General features: G+C 37.9%; 1 protein-coding gene across 13 annotated transcripts in view; it reads right to left on the reverse strand.

Moving 5' to 3' along the window:
* LOC148186303 (5-hydroxytryptamine receptor 3A-like) overlaps window positions 1-17,318 on the reverse strand; it is a 21,938-nt gene continuing 4,620 nt past the window's right edge. For 6 of the 13 annotated variants that reach the window (XM_088070438.1, XM_088070443.1, XM_088070441.1 and 3 more), the window contains exons 6-13: window positions 16,993-17,162; window positions 16,665-16,825; window positions 16,253-16,315; window positions 14,384-14,594; window positions 14,105-14,275; window positions 13,056-13,141; window positions 12,878-12,907; window positions 11,117-12,265 (exon numbers count right to left, since the gene is read on the reverse strand). In XM_088070438.1, the coding sequence (XP_087926564.1) occupies window positions 12,035-12,265; window positions 12,878-12,907; window positions 13,056-13,141; window positions 14,105-14,275; window positions 14,384-14,594; window positions 16,253-16,315; window positions 16,665-16,825; window positions 16,993-17,162 (1,123 nt within the window). In that variant the 3' untranslated portion in view covers window positions 11,117-12,034. Of the gene's footprint in view, window positions 1,478-2,299; window positions 2,380-2,961; window positions 3,142-3,250; window positions 3,462-5,432; window positions 5,594-5,759; window positions 5,930-6,818; window positions 6,929-7,070; window positions 7,116-7,825; window positions 7,990-8,460; window positions 9,980-11,116; window positions 12,266-12,877; window positions 12,908-13,055; window positions 13,142-14,104; window positions 14,276-14,383; window positions 14,595-16,252; window positions 16,316-16,664; window positions 16,826-16,992; window positions 17,163-17,318 lie in introns of those variants that run through there. The other 7 variants (XM_088070444.1, XM_088070445.1, XR_015775070.1 and 4 more) reach the window with 6 other exon arrangements.

Below are 17,318 nucleotides of genomic sequence, written 5' to 3' on the forward strand. Positions count from 1 at the left end.
TCTGTCTATACTGTTTATTTCAGATTGATGTCTGACACATATTTACAGATGACAGGACTTTTATTCCACAATGTGAATACTTAAATATAGGTGTAGATTTGGAGAATCTCGTTAAAAGACAGTCTGAAATTCCTCAAACAGTAGAAGAAAAAAAAACCTTTTACAGGTCTTTAGGAAAGCGAACACTTGGTACATGTTATAGCCTGTATATATGCTTAGTATGATGAATGAACAAGAAAACAAAATAAATTGTAATAAACAGTAGACATTTACTTGTGGCATCTCCACAGAGGAGAATCTGATATGAATCTGACAGAGCAACACTTCAGTTTTTAACATATTTAATTATGTGTTTGACAGACTCATTGAACACTATAATTGCACACTACACACATAAAAAACTTATATTACTTGAACTTTACAACCTCACCAGTGTCACAGGCTAACGCAGAGTATATGTGTGAGATGTGTAGCAGTGTGTAACACGTGCAGCACTACTGAAGGACTACATATATAGGAAATTCAGAAATATAATGAGACGTGTTATCGTCTTAGATTATGGATATCATAATATCGTAGGTGTTGACGTTTCCGAGTGTTAAAGGCTGCATTACAGTAAAGTGATGTGATTTTCTGAACAAACCAGACTATTGTAGCTACTATTGTAGTTGTTGTATTATTTGCCTTTAACCATTTTGGGGAAAAAGCAAGAATCAACTGTACAATATCACACCAATATCAATACTGGGGTATTTGGCCAAAAACACTTGATATTCGATTTTCTCCATATTGATCCAACTTCAGCAGAACTGCACAAAGTAATATTTTCTTTTTTTTTGTTAACATTGTTGATCAACTTGCTTGTAAAAACTTTATTGGAATTGTAACTGGACAAAGCAAACAGGGCCTCTCCGCTTATGTTCAGTATGAACGCTTCCAATAAGACAACTATGCACAGTGTCTGCTCAGGTTTAAATGACATTAATAACTGATAATAATACTAATAATTTGATCACAGAGGATCTGCACTGATGACAATGAACTGCAGCTGTTAGTCATTAGAAAGAAATGACCCATGGCTCCATGTATTTTGGTTTATAATAAGTCTCTAACAAATCCAAACATTATATTGAGCAACAATGGATGATTGTGTTTTTTGCTCCAGACCAATGAAACTGAACTACAGATGTTTTAATGTCCATTTAAAGTGAATAAAATGAGCGAACCATGTTTCTGAACTTAAGCACTACTCGTATGCTGGATCTGTCCATATTGGAAAGAGAACAACTAAAAACACACTGGCCACTGTGATATAGAAAATGAAAAAAACTCTGTTGATTGTTTTAGTCACTCTGGTCCAGTATCCAAGCTCACCTTCTTTCCCTTTGCAGTTGAGGAGCAGTGATCGCTCCACCACCCTCAGCTCATCTGAGAGCTTCTCCAAAGCATGGTGGCCCTTCAACTGGCTGCTGCTTCTCTGCAGAAATAATAAAGACTGGAAATTAGCAAAAACTTTTAAAATCAGTGCATAATGACCTGAGAAAACAGAGGAAAATGGCTGTGGCATTTGCTTTTGCTCAAGAGATAGAAAACCTACAACTACCAGAATGCACTGTGCTGAACCGGACCTCGGGTGGTTGACATGATGCAAGCTTGTCCATTTTGAGGCAGGAAACAATATCATTGCCGGCAGGTAACAGACGACCTCCAATTACAATTTAGTTTTTTGTATTTTATCTAAACCTCTAAAGGAATACTTAAACTGAACTCAGGGAGAAAACTTTGTTTGTCTCACGTGCCTCAATGTGCAGAGTTTAAATTCATGCGCTTGTCCAGGTGCATTATTCATATGCTGAAGTGTTTTGCATAGTAAGGTTTCAGTGGAAATGCATGTGAGCGTATAACTGGATAAATGAGACTCAGGCTTAGTCCACATGTACATTTGAAAATATAATGTTGTCTATGTGTTTTGACCTTTTGTACACATGCACACTGCCTTTTAGGTGACTGAAAATTGACCGTTGTTTACAGTATTGATGTGAGGACAGGGGAAACTGAGTTTTTGGAGAGTGTCATAGTGTATGCCTTTACCTCCATTGTGAGGCTTCCCAAATGAGATGGCACTTAATCAAATGGGAGATAGGGTTAGGTTCCCTACCTCTACCCCCCACAAGTAGGGGGTGGACTAGGATTTTTTTTTTTATAAATTCTGTGTAACACAGCATGAGCACTTGATAAACAGATTTTCATTTGTGTTTGAGGTATGCTTTTAACATTTAAATTATGACTTGATTCTAACCTCTTTTGACAGCAGTTCAGATGGAGGTTCATCAGCAGATGCATCACAGAAACAAGCACAGTCAGTCCATTTCTTCACCTCTGAAAGGACATGTTTGACACAAAGATGGTTGGAGCATATTCAAAATGATGTATTTCAAGGATTGTTGGGAGTAACACCATTACTTTTGGCAGTAACGAGTAATAAAATGTATTACTCTGATATTCAGTAACGGCGTTACATTTACTTGAATAAAAAAAGGTTTGTTATTCATTATTTGCTGTTCCACTACTTACGTTCATCACTGTGATAATGGGGCCAGTGTATATAGAATTTGACAGTTTTGTCCCAACTGTGCCAAAACAACACTAAAATAATGTGTGTGCATATATAATTGAAGAATCAAGACAAATAATGAAAAAGTAACGCAAAAATTACTTTCCTTACTAATTCATTTGATTTACTTAGTATCTTGAAAGTAACTGAATTATTTTTTGACAGAAGTAACTAGAAATTGTAATTGATTACTTATTAGCAGTAACTTACCCAACACTGATTATAAGCTGTAAATATGTCTGTACTAAAATGATCAGTAGAATATAACAGAGGCAGTAGAAAACTGAACAACAACGTCAGGTTGGGGTTGACATCAAGAGGTTTGTAGAATTTATACAGAATCTCACCTTCAATATATTTGTGCATGTTGTCTTTGCCCTCTTTGTCTCCATAGTCCTCACTTTGGCCTTGGTCTTTATCTGCCTCTTTGTCTCGGAGGGCAGAGTCTTTCTCTATCAGATACATCACCAAAATTGTCTCCAAGATGCTCAGCAGCATCAAACCAAACATCCCAATACAGAAGACCGCTAAAGGAAAAAGGCGACATCATTAATGTGGATAAATAATAACACATTGACTCAATATATGTGCTGTTCCTGTGCAGTACAATAAAGTTATGTCTCTGGGCCTCCTTACCTATAAGTGGTACCCTGTCTGAGGAGGAAGGCAGAATATCATTGAGCATAAGCTGCATCACAGTGACAGACAGCAACAAAGTGACCTTAAAGCTGAGCTTCTCGCCTCCACTGTCCGAGATCAGGAAGGAGGCCAAGTCCAGACAGAAGAAGAACAGGATGGGTAGTATGAAGTTGGCGATGTAGAGGACAGACCGTCGCTTCATATTTATCTATGAAATTATCACAAAAAATAATCTGCAAATGTCTGTAGTGGTTGAGAAAACGTTTGAATTATTTATTTTTAGTGTTCATCATCAATATTTTTCACGAGAAATGTATCAAATGATAATGTAAAAACAATGTGGCCTCGTGAGTAGTGTTGCCATGGTAATGAACCTATAGACACAGCTCACCCTGTACTCCCACGTTAAAGTCCAGGGTTTGTTGGATCCATCCACTTCCCCTCCCATCCCCCTTACAGGGACCTTCCTGTTTCTTATATTACATCATTACTGGCAGCGTTTCAATGTGACTCAATCCAACAGTGTATAATGTGGAGGCAACAGAGTTCGCTCTGTCACGTTCTCAACTGAAGCCGTCTAGCTGTGCATCATGCAGATGCAAAAGGTGGCTTTTGTTGTCTGGATCTTACTTTGAAAGCACTGCAAAAGTGGCGGTATTTGATGACTTTGGCATGAGAACAGGCTGGACAGCCCAAAGGCCCTTGGCAGGGTTTATGTGTTATTGCTGTGAAGTGAATGTGTTGTATTTCAACATTTCTGGTTGGGTGGAGCTGGAGGTCATCAAGGAACCAAAGTCAACAGGCCAATGGCCAGTGTGTCCTGGTTAAATCAGACTCCCATCCTTGTAGTTTGCTGGCTGCCTCTCCACTGGCAACACCTCGTAGTATATTGGAATTTTTGATTTTTTGTAAGGTTTATTTACTTTTATCTTTGCCTTACATCATCAAAATTAAAGCTGCAAGCAGCAATGAAAGGGCCCTCGCATCACCACGTACGTCGGGGGTCCTTATAGGATTCTGACTGACACAGTCGCTTATCTCTGTAAGAGTCAGATAATGCACGCAGAAAGTTTGGACCCTGCAGTGAGATATTTCATATAGTGTAGTACTATCAGCAGCCATTAGGTGGCACGGGAGGGGACACAATTTCCACGTCATCTTGGCGTATATCATTTATAGATCAAACCATGTAAATATCATGTAAATCCAATGATAATTGTCTCTAAAGGCTTACTTCCTGTTGCCAGTAGATGGCGCTAATACAACTGGTGAAAAGTGTCAAACAGATGTGTTTAGGGCGGGACGCTTATCATACCTATGAAGTTTCATAGTCTGATCAGGAACATCAATCAGGAAGATTCGACAATGTGCACCAAAGTTACAACAATTTCCTGTTTTATGGCAAGACACCAAAATGCGACGCCAAGTCATGGGATAACTGTAAATGTTTTGCACGGACCTGTGATAACCTTTCATCACCAAGGTGTTGAGAATGGACACACCATTCGGTGCTCGGGCCCAAATGAGTCCTTGCATTCCAAGAGGGTCCTCGCACCGGTGGGTGCTCGGGCCATAATTAAACTTTTAATAAAGGTTTAATAAAGTTTTCTTCAGTCAGTATAGAAGGAGTGTTACTATGTTCTGTTGTGTATTCATGTGACAAAAAACTGTTAAAGTGATTACAGCACGCATGCATCCCAACACAAAGCATACACATTTTAAATGAATGTCTACAAACGGTTAAAAACAACCGGTTACAGACTCACCAGAGTAAACTGCAGATTTGAAAGAGAGGTTGCAGCTCTGAATGTCGAAAGGAAATATGAAAACTTGCATCCAAGCATGTTAATTAAGTTAATTTCAAGTTTTAATTGCATGTGTGAAAGGGGCTATAACTGTCACAGTTCACATTCGGCTGCAGTATTTTAATTTTCAGCAGGTAAATAGCTGGTAGAGACCAAACACAGAGCTAAAATAAGAGTGGATTTGCAAGTTGGCCATGAACACAATTTGGAATTAATTATTATGTCGTTCGTTGACTGATGCTTCCTTTGAGCGGCAAAAAAGGGATAATCTGTTATTGCAGGTTTAAGTACAAGAAGCAACTGGAACTGTAGAGAGTCTACATGCAGATTGTTGCTGAAAAAAATATTAGCAGTAAAATATACTCAATACTTACAGTGTAAACGATCCTGTTTTGGTTGTAGCTAAAATTGTTGATGGTCGTCTCTTTGACTGTCATGCTGATGAACAGCCACTCGTAATGGCTCCGCATCATGTCATTAGACCACTGTGTGATCATTGTATCGTTCAGTTTGGCTTCAAACTTTACTTCTTTATCTGAAGTGGAAATCAAAAACAGAACTTTGAGATTTCATATCAGCTGAACATAGGAGGGTAAATATGTGTTAGTGTGTGTTCATGTGAAAAAACAAAGTTAAAGTGATTACAGCACACATGTATTTGAACACAAAATATACAAATTTTAGATAAATGTCTTGCTCACCAGAGTACACTGCAGACTTTAAAGAGACGTTGCAGCTCTGAATGTCGAAAGGGAATTTGAAAACATGCATCCTGCATGTGCTGACCAGCACCTGTTCAGTCCTAAATTCAATTGTACCACTCCATTGTACAGTGAGAAAAGGAATCAGAGGAGACTTGTCTTTCTCTGTCCTGTATAAGAACAAACGCACACATTATGGTGAAAGCATTAAGCTTATAACAGAATTTGACACAGCATATGATCTAATATACCATAAATCACGACTCTTCATTTTCCTCCAATCTACCATTGTGCATTTCAGTATAGAAACACTATCCACATGGTGTGATTATTTCACATTCTGCATGTTCCAGTGCTAATGAATTACTGTAGCTGTTGGGTACCTACCAACAGGCCATGAAGGGGTTAAAATACAGAGAATAAAGGTGTGAAAGAACTGCATTTAGGAAGGACCTTGAATTAAATAACACTGTGAATACCAGTGCATGTTGCATAGAAACCTCTATATAACACATACTGCTGATCTAGTGGCAATATTTAAGTACCCTATGCTTTTTAAATACATACTTAGTGATTAAAAAATAATTGTTAAACTGTAATTTGGGTCACTCCACAAAGTTGTAACCCTTTTACTCTCTGACCTCCCCAATGTGTACCCATTAAGAGTTTAATTCATTCTCAGTGTATATAACCATTACACTGTAATTTGCAGGCTATATTGTAAAGTGTTACAAAGTATTTAAACATGAAATGTTCATTAAAATCTGTCTGTAATAGCAGTTTGTTTGCACAACAGGAGTTTTAAAGAATAAAGCTCCTGATGGCTGTGGCATTATTTTAATCTTGATTGGTTTTGATCAATTGTTTGTTTCAGAATTTCAGAAGTTATGACAAACTAAAAATAAAATACATACATGTAATTAATATTGCATATAGTCAGCATGTTTAGAACCTGTTGCATTAATGCCTCGTTTTTTTGTGTAATTCCTAAATGGTAACATGATGCTCTACTTGTGAGTGCATGTGGATTTGTGTGTGTGAGAGCATGTTAAAACTTACATCTCTTCAATAGTTAGATCTGGCATCCACAAATATTCCTTAGGAATGATTACTTTTTCAAGTCCGCAGAACTCAGCCGGATTCCACCCAATGTGTTCATTTATCCAGCCCTACATAGAAAAACAGGATAAAAAGGAAGAAAGAGGGAAAGAGAGAGAAAAAAATGCAAAGATGCAATTTAAAAGAAACAATTTGTTTTTCTACTGATGATAAACAGGGCAAGAAAAAAAAGTTGTCCTCAGAGACTCTCACCATATAAATCCAAATGTAGGAAATGAAAGTCTGGTCAGTCTCTTTCTATAAGCAAAGAAAAACAGTATACTTGAAAATATATGAATATGTTACATACTGACCATATACACAGCAAAACATAGAACAGGGAGGTTTAACCAGGATGAAACAATTTCAGGTGAATACTGATGCTGCTTTATGATCTACATAAGTAAACCCGACCATCAGCAAGAAGCCTGGCCATTTCTATTAAAATATGCTCAGTGTTTCCCTGGATGCGACTACCTCTGCAAAATCAAACAATTAATCTACGCTTATATTTCCCCATGCAATACTTTGTACATTAGCAAGATTAAAGGAACCAGAAGGAGATTTTTTTATTGATCATTTCATTTGTGATGTTATCATTTGTGGTTATAGCTGATACTGGGGCAGGATCAGCAAGGAAAGAAAATAACTGTATATGCATCACCGAAAATAGCTGGCAGTTGCTTTGTTAGCATATAAAAGCAGACATTACAGTGCTCACATATACAGTATACACTGGAGGCAGTATGTAGTGCAGACCTGCTACAAATTGAACTTTCATAATTATAAGTATAAAATAATTGTTCAGTCATTTTGGTCTCATGTTTACTTGATTTCCACAGATTGTTATGAAATCTTTGAGCAAGAAAGTACAGAGAAACAAATATACCCTCCTGAACAGAAGCAATAATCATCACAATCAAAAACTAAAATATTACAAATAATTTAAAGCTTCATTTTAAACTTACCACATCTAGGATACCATAGAGCGACATCTGGATGTATACCTGTGTAGTCTCTTTGTAGTTTTTAACAGGTCGGCTCAGAGTGTAGAGATCCTTGTTTTTGGTCAGGTTCAGGTAGTTTATAACATCCTGATAACTGCAGATCTGCTCTGCTTCTGAAATGGAGCCTAAGAATAATTAAGAAGAAGTTACTGACAGTATGCTCTGTGAGCAGGTATCCACTGCTTCTGAATTTATTATCAAACCTTGAAACACCAGCTCACAAATATCTGCGGTAATATCCAGTGTTTGTTGTCACTGAAAGGCCTTTATGAGACGGCCATTGGCAGGACTGCAGGGTTTTATGTCATCAGTCCACAAATGATTTTTAAATGTGAGCATTTTTACAGTCATTTACGTTTACGTGGGGCTCTGCATTTGAGATTCATCTGCTCCCCATGGTTCAAATGCATCCAGCATCAACCCATGCAAATCCTCATGCATTTACAACTGACAACATTTACTGAAAACCTTTTCTGTTTGCTGTTTACATCATTAACATATCTTTTATCAAAACGTTTCTGAAGTTGCAAGACTTCTACAACTATGACTACATGAAATAATATTTATTTTTATGCTGTATAACAAACTTAGTTCACCTCAACTGTTTTGGGATGTCAACATAAATTTCACACCCCCATACATCGTACAGGACTGTTTCAGCTTACCTGTGAAGAAGAGCAGAAAGAGGAAACCTGTCAGAATCATGACTGTGAGAGGTCAGCACAGTTAATGAGCATCCCCGTCTTCTCCGTGTCGTCTGGAAATGTTTGTTGCAGTAATATCACGGCCTTTTATTGGAAGAGGGTTGGGCAAATTTAATGACCAACCATGATTTTTTTTTTAAATCTCATTAGTCTAATGATGGAAATGAAGTATAATGCAACAAAACTCCGCAGAACTGCCAACACCCTCGACACTTAGACGCCTGTGAGTTTGGTTTGATTTTGCCATCAAACCAAAAGCTTTTCACTTCTTTGCACTTCACTGTTGTGGCTGTTTGGTCCCCAAGGTTATGTAATTTGATGTAGGAGCTGCGTCTGAAATGAGTGTTTTCTAAAGCTAAGACCAACAAACAACAACTTACATTTATTTACGATGAATTCAAAATTATTCTCCAAAGTGACTGGATACTGCAACAAACTTTTCCATCCCACGTAAGGCACAGTTCGTTTCTTACCCTCTCTTACCACTGAACAATGGGCCCCATGCTCCTCTCTTATGGAACCATTTTTCAGTTTCAGTAGGGAGGCAGACACTATTTCCACTTTTAAGGGTAGACTTAAGACCTTCCTCTTTGATAATGCGTATAATTGGGGCTGGCTCAGGTTGCCTGGACCAGCCCCTAGTTAGGCTGCCATAGGTTTAATCTGCTGGGGGACTTTCTATGATACATCGAGCTCCTTTTCTTTCTCTTACTCCCTCCATATTAAAAATCACTCGTCTGTTTACTGCATTACACTTACCCCTTAGCTTACCTTTGTATCTGTGATAGCACGTTTGTTAGCTTAGCTTAGCCTCGATTCTGTGACAGCTATGCAGTAGTTTAGCTTAGCCTTGCATCTGTTATAGCCATGTAGTACTGTCACTACCTGGGGCTCGCGATTACGGAGACTGTGTCTGTTGAACTGCACTATGCTAATCCCGTTGCCTCTCTGGAGCATTCCTGCTCCCTTGTTTTCTAGTTTTCCTGGATCCTGGCTGCAACCTTGGCTGTGCCTGATCGTGGTGATAGCTGTGCTGGTGCTGTGACCCTGCCTTTGGTTGTGCTTGTGCTGTGGCTGCACTGACACTGTACCCCTGCTCGCCCTGACCGTGGTCTTGGTCCTGGTTGTGCTGATGCCGTGATCATGCTGATCATCCCCCCTCTCTTTTTCTCTTTCTCCTTTGCCATGATAGTATTTCATTTGTTATTTAAGACATCTATTGCACATCTGTCCATCCTGGAAGAGGGATCTCTCATCATCCTCTGCTGCTCCTCCTGAGGTTTCTTCCTCTTTTTTCCCGTTACAGGGGTTCTGTTTTTTTGATAATGGGCTCTATGATTAAAATTGACTTGACTTGACTTGACTCATGCAGCATCATCCTCTTGGTTTCTCTTATATTTCCTCTGATTTCCTGTAAAAGAAAAAAAAAGAGATGTCAGCTCCAAACTTTGTTAACCATTCAAATCTGCTCATATCCAGGTGTGCTGAGTAATGAGTCCTAATTGATCATAAGTCATCTATCAGTATAGGTAACACCCCCTAAACACCATATAAGGCCAGGTGTTATGCCTTGTGAAAACACACTGGTACATTGAGGTGGTGCCACCAAATAAAGGCTGTACGAAGAAGAACTTTAGCAGTATTAGAATCAAAGTCCTGTTAAATTATCTTAAACACAGTAAATGCGATTGTTTAATGTCTGTACTGGTATTACAGGAAACTAAAACCCCAGCGATGGCAAAGTTTTGCTGTGTCAGCAGCAGTGGTGGAAGAGGTATTCAGAATTTAGATTTAAATAAAAGTACAAATACCACACTGTTAAAAGTACTTTGTTACTAGTTTAAGCTCTGAATTGAAAATGTTACCTACATAAAGGCATGTAAGTACAATCAGTGAAATTAATTCAAGTATCAAAAGTAAAAGTACTCATGTATTGCCGTTTTAAATGAATTTAATCAATAAAACAAATTAATTAATTTAAAGGAAAAACAGGAACTTCTTATAATTGAGATGCTGAAACCATGTAATGTTTTTTTTTTTTTTTTTTTGCATGAATAAGGACCAACAATTACCAAAATAGTTTCTAGTTAGTTTTCTAATTAATTAATAATCGCTTAAACTGCAATTGTATATTTTCATATGGGTTGTGTGCAAAAATCTAATTTAGTGCAGCAACTGGCAGCTAATGTTGTCACATAATAGTGGTGGAGTAAAAAGTACAATATTTCCCTCTGAAGTGTACTGGAGTAGAGGTAGAAAGTGGAATGAATTTAAAATACTGAAGTGAAATAAATGTACTTTAGATTTGTACTTTAGTACAGTACTTGAGTATGAGAGGTATAAACACTAACTGAAATTATTGATATATATGTGTGTGTGTGTGTGTGTGTGTGTGTGTGTGTGTGTGTGTATATAAAATACAACTTGATAATCTGTTTAAAAAGGTGCCTCTCTGCACAACATGCACAACATGCACGCGCGCACACACACACACACACACACACACACACACACACACACACACAAATAGAAAGAAGGGAAAGGCAGGTCTGTCTATACTGTTTATTTCAGATTGATGTCTGACACATATTTACAGATGACAGGACTTTTATTCCACAATGTGAAGACTTAAATATAGGTGTAGATTTGGAGAATCTCGTTAAAAGACAGTCTGAAATTCCTCAAACAGTAGAAGAAAAAAAAACCTTTTACAGGTCGTTAGTAAAGTGAACACTTGGTACATGTTATAGCCTGTATATATGCTTAGTATGATGAATGAACAAGAAAACAAAATAAATTGTAATAAACAGTAGACATTTACTCGTGGCATCTCCACAGAGGAGAATCTGATATGAATCTGACAAAGCAACACTTCAGTTTTTAACATATTTCATTATGTGTTTGACAGACTCATTGAACACTATAATTGCACACTACACACATAAAAAACTTATATTACTTGAACTTTAAAACCTCACCAGTGTCACAGGCTAACACAGAGTATATGTGTAAGATGTGTAGCAGTGTGTAACACGTGCAGCACTACTGAAGGACTACATATATAGGAAATTCAGTTTAGGGCTGGGTAATATATCAATATAATGAGACGTGATATCGTCTTAGATTATGGATATCATAATATCGTAGGTGTTGACGTTTCCGAGTGTTAAAGGCTGCATTACAGTAAAGTGATGTGATTTTCTGAACAAACCAGACTATTGTAGCTACTGTTGTAGTTGTTGTATTATTTGCCTTTAACCATTTTGGGGAAAAAAGCGTCAACTGTACAATATCACACCAATATCAGTATTGGGGTATTTGGCCAAAAACACTTGATATTTGATTTTCTCCATATTGATCCAACTTTAGCAGAACGGCACAAAGTAATGCTTGCTTTTTTTGGTTAACATTGTTGATCAACTTTAAAGTGAATAAAATGAGCAAACCATGTTTATGAACTTAAGCACTACTCGTATGCTGGATCTGTCCAAACTGCAAAGAGAACAACTAAAAACACACTGGCCACTGTGATATAGAAAGTTAAGAAAACTTTGTTGATTGTTTTAGTCACTCTGGTCCAGTATCCAAGCTCACCTTCTTTCCCTTTGCAGTTGAGGAGCAGTGATCGCTCCACCACCCTCAGCTCATCTGAGAGCTTCTCCAAGGCATGGTGGTCCTTCAACTGGCTGCTGCTTCTCTGCAGAAATAATAAAGACTGGAAATTAGCAAATACTTTTAAAATCAGTGCATAATGACCCGAGAAAACAGAGGAAAATGGCTGTGGCATTTGCTTTTGCTCAAGAGATAGAAAACCTACAACTACCAGAATGCACTGTGCTGAACCGGACCTCGGGTGGTTGACATGATGCAAGCTTGTCCATTTTGAGACAAGAAACAATATCATTGCCGGCAGGTAACAGACGACCTCCAATTACAATTTAATTTATTTGTGTTTTATTTAAACCTTTAAAGGAATACTTAAACTGAACTCAGAGGGGAAATTTTGTTTGTCTCACGTGCCTCAATGTGCAGAGTTTAAATTCATGTGCTTGTCCAGGTGCATTATTCATATGCTGAAGTGTTTTGCATAGTAAGGTTTCAGTGGAAATGCATGTGAGCGTATAACTGGATAAATGAGACTCAGGCTTAGTCCACATGTACACAGGTACATTTGAAAATATAATGTCTATGTGTTTTGACCTTTTGTACACATGCAAACTGCCTTTTAGGTGACTGAAAATTGACCGTTGTTTACAGTATTGATGTGAGGTACTGAGTTTTTGGAGAGTGTCAGAGTGTGTGCCTTTACCTCATTAAGAATGATCTCCTCTTTTGGATCCTTGGTTCACCGTGGAGGCATGCAAGAAAGGATTTTTTTTTTTTTACAAATTCTGTGTAACACAGCATGAGTACTTGACAGACAAACACAGATTTTCATTTGTGTTTGAGGTATGCCTTTAAAATTTAAATTATGACTTGATTCTAACCTCTTTGGCCACCGACAGCAGTTCAGATGGAGGTTCATCAGCAGACGCATCACAGAAACAAGTACGGTCAGTCCATTTCTTCACCTCTGAAACGACATGTTTGACACAAAGATGGTTGGAGCATATTCAAAATTATGTATTTTAAGCATTGTTGGGAGTAACGCCGTTACTTTTGGCAGTAACGAGTTATAAAATGTATTACTCTGATATTCAGTAACGGCGTTACATTTACTTAAATAAAAATAGAATCGTTATACTTCATGAAAGGGGCATACAACTAGGCCCGTTTCAGGCCCATGAGCAGTGCCAAACCTTTTTTTTTTGTATTTCAGCGCCCATGTTGTCAAGACAGAGCATCCACTACGCCCGCCTGAGCAGCGCTTGCCAGGCACGTCTCAGCGGCTCGCTGTTTTTTTACACGTACATTTGTCAGTAGGAATAGACAGTGAAAATGGTGTTTTGATGATTATATTGACTCTATTTTTAATGCAGTTTAAAGTTTTTCTCTGTCACAGACATGAGGAAAGACAAAGACATCTGTTTTACTCCAACTTCCCTGCTTCCCTTTCAAAATAAAAGACCCCTGACAACGTCTCTGTGAACAGAATCCTACCAGTTGCTAACCCGAGGCATTTTATTTGGAAACATTTGCCGGACCGTGTTGTCAGCAATGCAGGAGCTGCAGGACTTTGTAAATGATAGGACTTTTACTTTTATACAGTCCTCCATTATTGAGGATGGTGTGAATGGAGTTCAGTTGATTTGAATTTCTTTTAATGCAACTAAGTTTAAACAACACTGTTTAGTAAAAACTTACTGATTAGTATCTGAGAATCTGTAACGCTGTGTAATATTTCACACTGACAAAAGTAACTAGAAATTGTAATTCATAACTACTTATCAGTAATTTGCCCAACACTGATTATAAGCTGTAAATATGTCTGTACTAAAATGATCAGTAGAATATAACAGAGGCAGTAGAAAACTAAACAACAGCGTCAGGTTGGGGTTGACATCAAGAGGTTTGTAGAATTTATACCGAATCTCACCTTCAATTGATTTGTGCATGTTGTCTTTGCCCTCTTTGTCTCCATAGTACTCACTTTGGCCTTGGTCTTTATCTGCCTCTTTCTCAGAGTCTTTCTCTCTCAGATACATCACCAAAACTGTCTCCAGGAGGCTCAGCAGCATCATACCAAACATCCCAATACAGAAGACCACTAAAGGAAAAGGCAACATCATTAATGTGGATAAATAATAACACATTGACTCAATATATGTGCTGTTCCTGTGCAGTACAATAAAGTTATGTCTCTGGGCCTCCTTACCTATAAGTGGTACCCTGTCTGAGGAGGAAGGCAGAATATCATTGAGCATAAGCTGCATCACAGTGACAGACAGCAGCACAGTGACCTTAAAGCTGAGCTTCTCGCCTCCTCTGTCCGAGATCAGGAAGGAGGCCAAGTCCAGACAGAAGAAGAACAGGATGGGTAGTATGAAGTTGACGATGTAGAGGACAGACCGTCGCTTCATATTTATCTATGAAATTATCACAAAAAATAATCTGCAAATGTCTGTAGTGGTTGAGAAAGTGTTTGATTTATTTATTTTTAGTGTTCATCATCAATATTTTTCATTAGAAATGTATCAAATGATAATGTAAAAACAATGTGGCATCGTGAGTGGTGTTGCCATGGTAATGAACCTATAGACACAGCTAACAATCTACTCCCACGTTAAAGTCCAGGGTTTGTTGGATCCATCCACTTCCCCTCCCATCCCCCTTACAGGGACCTTCCTGTTTCTTATATTACATCATTACTGGCAGCGTTTCAACGTGACTCAATCCAACAGTGTATAATGTGGAGGCAACAGAGTTCGTTCTGTCACGTTCTCAACTGAAGCTGTCTAGCTGTGCATCATGCGGATGCAAAAGGTGGCTTTTGTTGTCTGGATCTACGTAGAAAGCACTGCAAAAGTTTGCTGGCTGCCTCTCCACTGGCAACACCTCGTACTATATTGGAATTTTTGATTTTTTGTAAGGTTTATTTACTTTTATCTTTGCCTTACATCATGTTTCCTTGTTACTCTATCAGAGTCAACATTTCTGTTACATTTTTTAAAACAAAATTTCTTCTTTAAGTTAGTGCTCCCTTGCATGTGTTTCCCTCATATACTCCAGTGTTGTCTCAGAAACACAACTTTGAATAAAAGATCATTGTTGGTCCATAACTACTGGATAAGTAAAGAAGCAACTGGTTTCACAACTTGCTCCAGCTTTCCCCAACTAGCCAAAAAAAAGAGACAATCTTTCTGCAGGTATTTGCTGGAAAAAAGTATTAGCAGTAAAGTGTACTTGTTTTTCACTGTCATGTTGATGAACAGCCACTCGTACTGAGTCTGCATCAATTTAAGAGATTATTTTTTATTTATTATTTAAGTTTTTGATGTATGTGTCATTGAGGTTAGCTTCAAACTTAATTTCTTTATCTGAGGTAAAAAATACAATAAAAAGCTGCAAGCAGCAATGAAAGGGCCCTCGCATCCCCCATGTACACACAGTCGCTTATCTCTGTAAAAGTCAGATAATGCACGCAGAAAGTTTGGAGCCTGCAGTGAGATATTTCATATGGTGTAGTACTTTCAGCAGCCATTAGGTGACAGGGAAGGGACAGAATTTCCATGTCATCTTGGCGTATATCATTTATAGATCAAACCATGTAAATATCATGTAAATCCAATGATAATTGTCTCGAAAGGCTTACTTCCTGTTGCCAGTAGATGGCGCTAATACAACTAGTGAAAATTGTCATACAACATTGTTTAGGGCGGGACGCTTATCATACCTATGAAGTTTCAGGCAGATCAGACAATGTGCACCAAAGTTACAACAATTTAGTCATGGGAAGTCATTAGGAAAGTCATGGGAAAACTGCAAATGTTTTGCACGGACCTGTGATAACTTTTCATCACCAAGGATTTGAGAATGGACACACCGTTCGGTGCTCGGGCCATAATAAAACTTTGAGTTTTCTTATCAGCTCAGTATAGAAGGAGTGTTACTATGTTCTGTTGTGTGTTCATGTGACAAAAAACTGTTAAAGTGATTACAGTAGGCATGCATCCCAACACAAAGCATACACATTTGAAATGAATGTCTACAAACTTTAAAAAAAAACAACCGGTTACAGACTCACCAGGGTAAACTGCAGATTTGAAAGAGAGGTTGCAGCTCTGACTGTGGAAAGGAAATTTGAAAACTTGCATCCAAGCATGTTAGTTAAGTTAATTTCAAGTTTTAATTGCATGTGTGAAAGGGGCTATAACTGTCACAGTTCTCATTCGGCTGCAGTATTTTAATTTTCAGCAGGTAAATAGCTGGTAGAGACCAAACACAGAGCTAAAATAAGAGTGGATTTGCAAGGTGGCCATAAACACAATTTGGAATTAATTGTTATGTCGTTCTTTGACTGATGCTTCCTTTGAGCGGCAAAAAAGGGATAATCTGTTATTGCAGGTTTAAGTACAAAAGCAACTGGAACTGTAGAGAGTCTACATGCAGTTTGTTGCTGAAAACCATATTAGCAGTAAAATATACTCAATACTTACAGTGTAAACGATCATGCTTTGGTTGTAGCTAAAATTGTTGATGGTCGTCTCTTTGACTGTCATGTTGATGAACAGCCACTCGTAATGGTTCCGCATAATTTCCTCAGACCACCGTGTGATCTTTGAAGAGTCAAGGATGGCTTCAAACTTTGCTTCTTCATCTGAGGTGGAAATCAAAAACAGAACTTTGAGATTTCATATCAGCTCAACATAGGAGGGTAAATATGTGTTAGTGTGTGTTCATGTGAAAAAAAAAAAGTTAAAGTGATTACAGCACACATGTTTTTAAACACAAAATATACAAATTTTAGATAAATGTCTAGCTCACCAGAGTACACTGCAGACTTGAAAGAGAGGTTGCAGCTCTGAATATCAAAAGGGAATTTGAACACTTGCATTCTGCATGTGCTGACCAGCACCTGTTCAGTCCTAAATTCAATTTTACCACTCCATTGTACAGTGAGAAAAGGAATCAGAGGAGACTTCTCTTTCTCTGTCCTGTATAAGAACAAACGCACACATTATGGTGAAAGCATTAAGCTTATAACAGAATTTGACACAGCATATGATCTAATATACCATAAATCATGACTCTTCATTTTCCTCCAATCTACCATTGTGCATTTCAGTATAGAAATACTATCTACATGGTGT

Source organism: Plectropomus leopardus, chromosome 19 (assembly GCF_026936395.1).
Source record: "Plectropomus leopardus strain MGB_pleo_1.0 chromosome 19, ASM2693639v1, whole genome shotgun sequence".
Classification (NCBI taxonomy): Eukaryota; Metazoa; Chordata; class Actinopteri; order Perciformes; family Serranidae; genus Plectropomus; species Plectropomus leopardus.